General features: G+C 44.1%; 1 protein-coding gene across 1 annotated transcript; it reads left to right on the forward strand.

Moving 5' to 3' along the window:
- Nucleotides 1–968: 968 nt before the first annotated feature.
- Nucleotides 969–9035, forward strand: cdc25b (cell division cycle 25B). Its single transcript, XM_012872139.3, has 15 exons — nucleotides 969–1177; nucleotides 1275–1357; nucleotides 1518–1566; nucleotides 2894–2935; nucleotides 3199–3232; nucleotides 3428–3562; nucleotides 3851–3970; nucleotides 4075–4206; nucleotides 4284–4361; nucleotides 4445–4633; nucleotides 5621–5719; nucleotides 5813–5875; nucleotides 6516–6614; nucleotides 6725–6970; nucleotides 7537–9035. The coding sequence occupies exons 1-15, from the start codon at nucleotides 969–971 to the stop codon at nucleotides 7675–7677; spliced, it is 1719 nt and encodes a 572-aa protein (XP_012727593.2). The 3' UTR covers nucleotides 7678–9035.
- The last annotated feature ends 2292 nt before the right edge of the window (nucleotides 9036–11327 follow it).

Below are 11327 nucleotides of genomic sequence, written 5' to 3' on the forward strand. Positions count from 1 at the left end.
ATTGAAAATATTACATTTAAGATTAGAATAATACACCAGCCTCATTGGGACCCATACTCCAATTTATTGAAGAAGAACAAAAAAAAAATATATATATATATATATATGTACATCTATATATCTATATCTATCTATCTATCTATCTATCTATCTATATATCTATATATATATATATATATATATATATATATATATCTATATATATATATATATATATATATATATATATATATATATATATATATATATATATATATATATATATGTGTAAAGGCAAATTAATTTGAATGATTAGTCTAAGTATTTAAATATCACCTTCAGAATTCAAGCAGAAACTAGAAAGTGAAAAATCACATTCTTTTAATCATTCTTTAGCTGTGACCAAATTCAGGGGCTGCATCCTACGAAGTCCGCATTTGTAAGCCTACGTAGACCGGGTCCTTCGAAGTATGCAACCCCTGGGTTTGACCGTGCTCCTGCGTCACATCCTCATCCGGTGAGAGAACAACGACAAAGAGGCGTTTCGAGCTCTAATTGGTTAGCTGGATGTTACGTCGTTTTTGATTGGATAAGAATTTGCCGCTTCTAGACTTCTATTTTGAACATAAATACGAGCTGCTTCCCGTCTTTCTCAGAGACCAGGGGGTTGTCAGAGAGATAGCACCGTGCTTCGACTCTCTGACACTGATAGTTATTATGTGGCTCTAAACATTTTTCTACAAGACCGAATGCCCGTGTCTTTCCACCCGGAACCACCGAGTCACCTACCAACGGTGTTCGGCAGACGAATAATTGGAAATGTGTTTTTAAATTGACGCTATCTGGCTGGTTAGCTTCCGGGGTAGCGTGTGGTTTGAAGGTTGTTGTTTTTGTTTTCTAATTGGCATTGTCTGGCTTAACGCTCGGACTAAATCAACTCACAAAGTTTGACCATCTCCGGGATATAATCAAGTTGCTTTGCAGGGAAGATGGAGTCCCATTTCGGCAGCGCTAGTCCGTTTGATGTCGCTTTTAGAAGCAGGCCCGATGCGATCCCCGGGCTTTCCCCGCTCACTCTGCCCGACGTGAGCGGAAAGAATCTCCGCAACAGGAATCTGTTGTCCCCCGGACCATCGGCTGTGCTGTCCCCGGTCACCAATTTGGCTCTGGACATGAACAACTTAGCCGGACTTGGAAGGTATGACTATTTATGCTAGCTTTGATTGTTTTGCGGACATTACAAAAAAAAATGCAGACTCTAGATCTGTCTTTGCTTGATCTGATCTCTCTCTCAGCCAATGTGATACCCCGAAAAGGAGAAAGCACCCCCCCTTGGAGAAGGTTCCCTCTTTTGCCTCAGACGTCTCATCTGATGCCGGTGAGCTCCAAACGAGTCTATTGTTTGCGCTCATTGGCGCTACTAGAATAAAGCCTGGGGCTCCGATGTTCATGCATTGCTGCTAATTTCACCCCCAAAGCTCTGTTCACAATGTTTGGGACTTGGTTCTTGCATAAACTTGAGATTCCGATCTTCCCAGGTCTCGGCTTAGATTTTCCCAGTCCAGTGGATGGAGACCTCGAAGATGCGTAAGTTTGTTTTAAAAAATAAAAAAAATCAGCAGGCCTCTTTATCTGTAATCAGCAGTTTGCCACTGTCCCCCCCACACCCCTGCCCCACTCATCTCAGCCCTCTAAACCCCCACCTCTCTAACCATGTGCTTGGGTTTAGCTGAGCCAAGCTTCATTTTTTATTTTTTTTATTTTATAATGTCCCCCCCTCCATCTATAGGATTATTGTTCTGCCATGGGCTTTAGGATAGCTGCTTAGAGTCTTCCACTCACCTGATCATTGTGAGCCGTGCAAGTGTAACTTTCTTTGTTCATTTTAGAGATTCACCAATCAAAAGGGATAATTGTGTAATTCATTTTTTTCCCTCCTAGATTCCAAACTCACTTGCGCCTCTTGCTTCCCTTTTTTTTTTTTTTTTTTTTTTCCTTAGTGGTGGGGGAAAGAAACTCAGTTTTTATTTATTTTTATGTCTGCTGTGTAAGAAAAGTGGAAATCTGTATAGGCCGTGGCAAAAGCCACTCAGGCTGTTGTGGCCATTACCAATTTGGGGGTTTTCTTTTAAGGTCTGATTTGCCTGTTACAATTTTGAATCTGCTGCCGGTTCCTTTTGAGCACGAGTAGAACTTCTGAATCTTTTGATGACTTCATAAAACCGAGCGGGTCTGCTGTAGCTGAACTGAACACCGCTATCTGGAGCCGTCGCCTGGTCCTGGGTGGCCTCCTAGCTCAGTTTGGGCCATCTGCTGCTCCCTGAACTTCCTTAACAGCAGCCCTGGGTGCTAAAGGTCTCATTGACCTCCTTTCACGGGTGCTTGGTTGCTAGGAAATGTGCAGGTCTGGGGTGGGGGGTGGTCCTCTGTTCTTGGGTTAGATGATGCCCATCTAGTGAGTTTTGACACACTCCTCCTCCTCAACATCGGTGCTTCAACAAGGGCATGAAAGGCAGGGGGGGGGGTCTGGCTTTTTTTTTTTTTTTTTTTTTTTGCGTCTGCGCTTTAGAAATGAGGGCACTCCTATAGAGCTGCTTTCCCGTCTCGCAGGCTTCAGTGAATAGGACACGCTCCCCCTACCAACAAACAAAGAGCTCCTCCAGCTAAGCGCTCGGCGCCGCTGGCTCCAGCAGGCAGCTGGTAGATTAGCTGATCCCTGCATCGCTTCTCCTGTCTCCCCTTCCCCCCCCTCCCCGGGCCCCGCCGGGCTCTCGGCTCCAGCCCGTTTAGCATACAGGTGGGCACGGCTCGCAGAGGACCACCTTCTCATTCGCCCTGCTTCCTTCAAAACCTTCACAAACAGGCGGCGTGGCGTCCGGTTGCCCTCCTGATCACTTCCTTTCTCTCCTTCCAGTTTCGAAAAGGCCATCCAGCAGTCACGCCGAGTCGTTAACGAGTAAGTGTGCTTCTTTTAATATAAACGTTTTTATTGTTTTTGTCTTTTTGTCTTTTTGGAGGGGATTTGTTTCTTTGTTTTTCAGGTTGCTTCTTAAAAACCAGATCTGCAGGGGGGGAGAAAAAACTTTAAAAACAAATTGGCTGTGAATTTACTGTATATATGAACAAAATGATCTGAGACAGATGCATGGGACTGTGTTGGGGAATAGTTCATCAAATCTAATCTGTATTAATTGGAATTTCTCCTTTATTCAATCACAGGAAGATGCCAATTAGAAGAATCAACTCATTGCCGGTAAGCATTCATGCTTTTTGTTGTAATCTTTGCTTGTGTTCAGGGCAGCGACTAACAGCAGATTTAGGCTGTCGCATCACTTAAATGAGATTTTTGGCTTGCAACTGAAATTTAAACGGCTAATTAAACCAAATGTGTTAGATCTTTCCCACTGACGCTAAGCTAACTGTTTCTCCGTTGATTTTCCCCCATCAGCCCCAGCTCCTGGGCTTCAGTCCGGCTTTAAAAGGCCAGGAGACGGACTCCGCCCGCTACGGAATATTCGGCCAGCAGCCTTCGCAGACGAACCCCTCCGCCTCTCTACACGACAACAAGGAGAACCTCCCAGAGGTCAGTGGGCCGGCCGTTCGTCGCCAAAAGCATCCGAGAAACGATTAGCCGTCGCCACGGCGAGAGCATTGCATCTTTCAGGCCCAGTTTGGCTGTAGTTCACTTAGAATCCCCCGAAGTCATTGTTTAAATCTCTGCATCAGATGCTTTTTACTGTGGATGAAAGCCGTTAGGATAAACACATGAATGTCTGTGGGAACGAGGTGAACTGATCTCACTTTTCCACGGCTTTCCGTAACGCTTCCTCGGATTCAACGTGTCTGTTTTGTTTGCTCTCCGTTTGTTCAGGAGTTCTTTGAATTCAAGAAACCCTCCAAGCCCGTTTCCCGGTGCCGCATGCGCTCCTTCGACAGCGGGCATCCGAAGGACTCCTTCGCCGCCCGTCCCTGCTCGGCTCCTGCTCTCATGGTGAGAAAACGCCGTCCACGTTTGCTCCGCCGGGCGTGCGGCCTAGTTTCACTAAGAGACAGGGTGTTTTTTTTTTTGTTTTTTTTTTTCTGGCTTGTGTGCAGCTCTCTTCGCCTCCTCCGGTCCAGCAGCTGGACTACGACTCCAGCCCCGTGTTTCTGAGGCGCTCCTCTCTCACCTCCTCTCTAAACGACGACGAAGACGACGGCTTTTTGGATGTCCTCGACAACATGGAGGTAAGAACTGCCAGCTTGGGAATAAAAAAATGAATTATTGCTTGTTTTTTACTGAATATTTTAACCGTTCGTTGCAGGACGACTCTGCGATGCCCACAGGAATGGCGAGCTTGCTCACTGCTCCACTCATGACTGACAGCATGGGAGAGGACTCTGTAAGTGTCTCCTTTGACTCTGGTCTTGGTCGGCAGCCGTGAGACTCACAGAACGCGATGCTAAACTATCCGTTCCTCGACAGCCCGTCATCCGCTGTCGGCCGCGGAACCTGTTCCGCTCGCCCTCCGTTCCCAGTCCAGTGTCCCGCTCCTCCATGAAGCGCCCCGACTGCCCCGCCGACGAAAACACTCCTGTGAGGGTGAAGAGGAGGCGCAGCGTGGCAGGAACGAACGTCACCAGCCTGGACCAAGACCCAGAATCTCCCAGAATGGTGAGTCTTGGTGCCCCAAGGCAGGAAAACGTACACCCCCCCACCCACCTACCCTCATCTCTATAGACATGGACGGCAAAGGTTAGCAGTTAAGCAGTGTGTCGTTGGCTGAGAGCTTCATCCTGTTAAATCAGACTTTAATGTTCTCAAAGCTGCTGTTGGCAACTGACTCCTTTTTTTTTTTTTTTTAAAGCTTTTGGCTTTTCTGGAGCATTTCTAACTGCTGTTGAGTTTCAGTATGTAAAGAACGTAAGAATCTGCCAATTAACTCTGTCTGTGGCGACTTTTCCGTTTTTCTCACCGGCCTCTGACCAATCAGGGCTTGTGCTGAAACTCTTCCTGTTATGGCCACCGGTCAGTTTCTCCAATCGTCTCCACAGGCCGGTGCTCGTTGGCATTGAGGGTCGGAGATGAAATCAGGCGTCTGGTCACCCAGCAGAACTGGGTTTAGAATAAATTGTAATGTTCCAAGTAGATCAGCATGTTCTGCATCGCCTTCACCACCCGCCCTAAGAAATGCCACGTGACCAGCACCCCCACCCCAAAAAAAACCCCCATAAATGATAGCAAGATGGAAACGGAACATCAGATGTTCTTACTGGCCCAGTTTTATTAATTGGACCGACATTGATGGTAATGCATCCCCATAAAGATTTAGTTTAGGACGAGGTTCTTTGTGCTGAGTAACAAATTTATTAACTTTTGTCCTTGCCTTCTCAGCTCTTCTGTGTCCTTTCAATGCATAAAGTGAAGTAACCCAAAGAAAAATCAAAGCATAACCCCTCTGGTCAGGTGGTGTCGGGCTTTCGTTAATAGAAATGGACCGAACCATGACAGCTTGACTAGATCTCCTTTAACGATGGCAGATGTTCTGTCAGACCAGCGCCTTCCAGGCAGCCAGCGCTGGCTCCTGCTGCTGTTGTGACGGACACGTCTAACATGCGTCCTTGGTTCCCTAACTCCTTCCTTAACCCTTCTCTGCTCCAGAGCTGCTCACTGCTCCAAAGGTCCAAGTCCTTCTGCCACACAGAGATCGAGAAGCTGCTGGACGAGGCGTCCACTGAGCTCATAGGAGACTTCACCAAGGTTAGACGGACTGAAAGCTCCTCTGCTCTGCTCGTTGCCTAAAATGGCTTTTCCCATCCAACTAACTCCTTTTTTTTTTTTTTTTTTTATTAGCCGTTCCTCCTACCAACCGTGGAGGGGAAACACCAAGACCTCAAGTACATCACCTCAGAGATGGTGAGTACTCTCCTCCTGCCAGGTCCTGCCTATCAGGCTTCTTCTCATCTCTACTGTGCGTAGGGCTGGGCGACAAATCGATTAATTCGAATTTACAATTCTTTAAGATTTCATTTTTGGAAAATGTGGATTTTATTTTGCCAATACACTCATTGGGTTTCCATGAAGAGAACAGCATGTGATGCTGAATATATGTTTAGGCAAATGTATTGTCAAAATGTTAAGTAGAAACTTTTTTTTTTTTTTTTTACCATAATACGAGGTACTTCATTTACTTATTTACTTTTTTTTTTTTTTAACTTAGTTTGAAGTTCACAAGTGCAGTGAAGCCTGTTCTTAGCTCAATATGTAATACCACTAGCAGCAAATGTTTTGTTATATTTTTATTGTTTATAATGGCACGGCTGCCATCTTGTTTTACAAGCATGTTTCACAGCTTGTTTTTAGTTGCACTTTGAATTCAGGTCAAGTCCCTGACGAAATGCTTGACATAAAAGCAAGGTTTTAAAATTATTTCTTTAATTTCTTTTTATGATACAAAAAGGAGAAAAAAAATCGATTAATCGGATTTGGTATGATCGGAGATTTGTTTTTTAATCCATATCGCCCAGCCCTAACTGTGCGTTGTGTTGGCATGCAGATGGTGGCGGCTCTCGCCGGCCAGTTCGATCACCTGGTGGACCAGATCATCATCATAGACTGCCGCTACCCCTACGAGTTCGAAGGTGGACACATCAAAGTAAGTCGACGCGTGCCCAGCCCGTTCCCATCAGCACCAGCGCTCAGCGGAGCTGGAGCGGTCTCTCGCTTCAGCGTTAGTCTGACGGCTTTGTGATCGTTTCGTCTCAGGGAGCTCTGAACCTGCACCAAGAGGACCAGGTGGAGGACTTCCTCCTCAAGACCCCCATCGTCCCATCCTGCCCCGAGAAGCGAGTCCTCATCGTCTTCCACTGCGAGTTCTCCTCGGAGCGCGGCCCCCGCATGTGCCGCTTCGTCAGGGAGCGAGACCGCGCCCTGAACGAGTACCCCAAACTCCACTACCCGGAGCTTTACATCCTCAAGGGTGGATACAAAGACTTCTTCCCTTATTTCCAGGTGAGGTTGGGTTCAGATTTCCTCCCGCAGACGGGCGGTCCTTTCCTCCAGCCTCTAAAAGCCTCCGTCTGACGGAGCTGCTGACCACTGAACAGCCTTTTAAATCCTGTAGCAGAACAAAGGGATGCTGCTTCTTTTCTTCAAACCTGTCTCCTGACTTTTTAAAATTAATTTTAAGCTCCTCATTGATGCCTGATGGAAAAAGCCTTCTCTCCACTTGATGTCAGTACAACCTGGTGGCATGTTTATAGGATTTTTTTTTTTTTTTTTTTTTTTGTTTTTTTTTAAAAGGAGGTGGATAAAACATTTCCTCTGCCAGTTGTTTTGCATGATGCATCTTTTAATTGGTAACCTTGAATAATTTTCAGTGCTAGATTGCCAGAAATGCGTTTTTTTTGTTGTTTTTTTTTCTTTCTTTTTTTTCTGAAGTTGACAAACTGAGTCAGTTCAACCTATCTTTTTATTATTATTATTATTATTATTATTATTATTAATTCTTAATAGCTTTTAATTGTCACGTAAAACTGTGTGTTGGTCCTCTAAAGGCGTCTCGTTGTCCTACACAGACCCAGTGTGAGCCTCAGTCCTATCGGCCAATGCACCACGAAGACTTTAAGGAGGATCTGAGGAAATTCCGCCTGAAAAGCCGCACCTGGGCCGGGGAGCGCAGCAAGCGAGACATGTACAGCCGACTGAAGAACCTGTGAACGCCTCCTCAGCCTCCCCTCCTGCCTCCCTGCAGATGGACCTCCTCACAGAGCCTTGGGCCTCATCCCACCCACTAGGAATCTCCTTTAAGGAAGTGCAGCAACAGGAAAAAGGGCTTTCTTTAATAACTCTCCTAAATTGATGAGTTTGTGTGTATGCTAATGTCCAAATTTGGTGGGTGGGGGGAGACTTGAGGAAGCCTCCAGAACAGAAAGCTGATGGTTCTGCAGAGTGATTTAAGAAAACCACTTGGACCTATTGCCCAGTTTTTATTATTTTTTATTTTTTTAATATTTTTATCTTGTTCTGAAAGCACAAATCGGTGACAGGTTGCAATAATAGAACTAAAACCAAAATGCAAAATCTGAAGTTTGTCTTTTTTTACCCCCCATCTCATTTTACATTTTATTCAAGCACTTAATTTTAACACAATGAGGTGCATTTTTTTAAATACTTTGTCCAGGATTTGCAAAATTGCTGACTGGATATTTTGATGGCGCGTTAAGACAAAGTCGGACATCCTCTTTTCCTCTCCTTCCTGATCAGCTGCAATACTCGTTTCATTTCTCTCCGTGAAATACCAAAGCGAACCAAAACTACCTGTTAACTTTTGCAGTTCTTCCACGTTTTTTTTTCTTATGCTGCAGGTCGGCAAGAGTGAAAAGATTTTCGACGTTGCGTCTTCTTTTGATTCCTTAATTTTCAAAGATAGAATGTCTGACCCTGGTTCAATCCGAATACCCTTATAGAGCAAGGACTCTTTAGCCAAAGCAGAAGTGCGTCAGCTGTCGCCATAGTGCAGTCAGTAAGGAAGGAGGCAGGAAAAGGAGCCTCTTTGCTTCCTCTCGTGGGTAGTTTTGTCTAGGAACCCTGCGGCGTCCCTTATCGGCTCTAAGAACCCTTCAGGTATCCCACAATTCTTTGTGGGACATGGGGTATCAGCACAGTCCCCTCACGGAAATTAACAAAAATGTCACTTTGTTGTTCATTTTCAGAAGGCTGTAGTTTCCGTCACGTAATGGCGTCACAGTTAAAGGCCGTCCGAATTCGGCACAGCAGTCCGAAGCTCCTTTCCTATCCACCATTGAGTTCTTACTATTGACCCCGTGAAAGGTCATGGAACAGGAGCTAGAAGCTTTAAGGGTATTCGGATTGATCCCCTGTTTCTGTGAGTTTGAGTGGCTTGTGGGGGGTGGAGCTAATGAAATAAAGATCCAATGTGCATTCAGATGGGTTAGATTATGGCCTGTTTCTGTGCAACATGGAAGGAGGACTTGGTATTTACAGTGCTGGTTAGAAAGCAGTGTACATTCATTATGGCTATAATGTCTGGTTTTTATTTTATTATTAAAAGAAGTCTTAATTGATGCAGTTGTACCTAGAGCAGGGGTCTGGGCCATTTTTGACCACAGTCCAGCTAAAGTAATTTAGAGCCACAAATGTTAGAGCGCCTTTTGAAAGGAGGTAACAAATTACTTTTGATGTCTGAATTGAATTTTTATTATTTAAAGAACCACTATTTTACTTCTGTTTTTTTAGATGGGGGGGGGGGGGCTAACAATAGAGATGGGTACATTGTATCCTATGGGATGCTGTTATTTGTGGTAAAACATGGCGGCAAACAAAATGTTTTTGTTGCCATCCCCCACCACCTTACTCTGTGGGTGGAGTAAGGCTCTGCCATGGGAGTGGGTTACACTTTAATGACAAGAACAATGGTTGGAAAAATATTACTGGTCCCTCTTGTTGAAATTCAATGCAGTTTTTCCCAGTTTTGACCTGTTACAGTAACACATTATGACTTCTGATCAAACCAGAATAATTTTGGCCTCATGCTGCTAGGTCTTCATTGGAGTCCTACATTATATAGAAAACTATAAATGGTACGTTGTCAAATTGAATTAAGGTCAGTACAAAGTCTCTTTTGAAACCTGCTGAAGTGCAAGTAGGCAAAATGACTTCACCTCCTTTAGCAAAAACCCTTAAGTTTATAGTTGTCCTGCTAAATCATGTTTAGTTTGGCATTCGTTTCCTGTTTCAACCATTTGGCTGTGGAGTTGAAGAGGCGGAGAAAGCCCTCCAGTATTATTCAATACACTCTAGAATGTCCTGGTACCACTGGAAGCAAACCAAACTCAGCAGTGAGTGCTCCAGACATTCTTGTAGAGGCCAAATACTTTTCGTTTCATCTGACCATAACATTTTTAGCCCAAAAAATATTAGCTATGTTGGCAGTTTTAAACTGCGGTTGAGCAGCTGGTGGTGCTTTCTTGGTCAGCTCCCTCTCCATCCATGTTCCAATGTGTTCCAGGTAACGATAGGCTTAACTTTTTAGTGACTCCACTTGTTTAGTACACCAATGTCCTTTCTAAGGATGACTGTTAAAATTTGGACACATATGGAGTGTTCCAACAAGACATTGTCCACAAGGACATCAAATCTGATCTTGGACTAGATATAAATCAAGTTTCAGGAATGATCTTGGCCACAATTGTCAGGGAAGTGTGAAGAACTATGCTAAAAAGTTTATTCTGTGGCAGAAGACTGACTCCTCTAAATGGGTTTTTAGCTTTTGGCATTACAAGAGTGGTGAAATGTTCAAGTGGATTTATGCCAGGGCTGTATACAAAAAGTGAACCTTCCTTGCAAACCTTTATCCAAATAGGGCAGGTTTGTCAAAAGTGTCGCCTGGGGGGCCATTTGCAGCCTTTAAGACACATACACACAAAATCTAGACAAACACAATCAAGGTGAAAACATTGTATGCTGTTTTCTTTCTTGTTCTTAACTGCAAACCTAAAAGACCCCTCTTTTTTTTATTTTGCATCCACAATCAGATGTTTTTTCTACAGAAATTGGGATTCATTTGCCTGCTTCATAAGAATGTTTTTTTGTTTTTTTTTTAAGCAGGTAAAAGTAAAAAAATTTAAATGTTTTGTTTTTTGGCAATCTAAATAAAATATATTATAAAAATTTTGCTCCAATGGGAAAAAGTTTGTCAGTTGTAGCAGATTGGGTTCATGCTGAACCTGGTTCTGCTGGAGGTTTCTTCCTGGTTAAGGGGAGTTTTCCTCTCCACTGTCACTACATGCATGCTCAACATGAAGGATTGCTGCAAAGTCAACAACGTAAAGCAACCAACTGTCCACTGTGGCCACATGCTCACAGGAGTGAATGCTGCTCGTCAAGACCTGATGAAATCTGCTGGGTTTCCTTAGATAGGAAACTGTTTGACCGATCTGTATGATTTGATTTAATTTGACTTTGTACAGTGCCTTGAGATGACGTGTTGTGAACTGGCGCTATATAAATAAAACTGAATTGATTTCGTACTTGCAAAGTGAGTGTGAGCTTTTATGGTCAACTCTTCCCTGTGGAAGAGTTGACCATAACTCCTTGTCAGCAGGAAATGAGAGTACTGTGTTGTACCTATTATGCCTACTAGTTACTGGGCACAGTGGCACACGACGAAATTCAGCTGTGGTACCAGGTCCTTTAACTTTTGAGTCTTTTTCATGGTCTAACAGCTACCAGCCAAAACAACAGGGAGCAGGTTGTAACCAAAAGCTATCAACGTGTCTCAAATTTAAATTTAAATATGTCACCGCTACTCATGTCGGATAGGCTATTGAAATAGAGTTGGACCTAA

The sequence above is a fragment of the Fundulus heteroclitus genome, chromosome 19 (genome assembly GCF_011125445.2).
Source record: "Fundulus heteroclitus isolate FHET01 chromosome 19, MU-UCD_Fhet_4.1, whole genome shotgun sequence".
In the NCBI taxonomy this organism is placed as follows: domain Eukaryota; kingdom Metazoa; phylum Chordata; class Actinopteri; order Cyprinodontiformes; family Fundulidae; genus Fundulus; species Fundulus heteroclitus.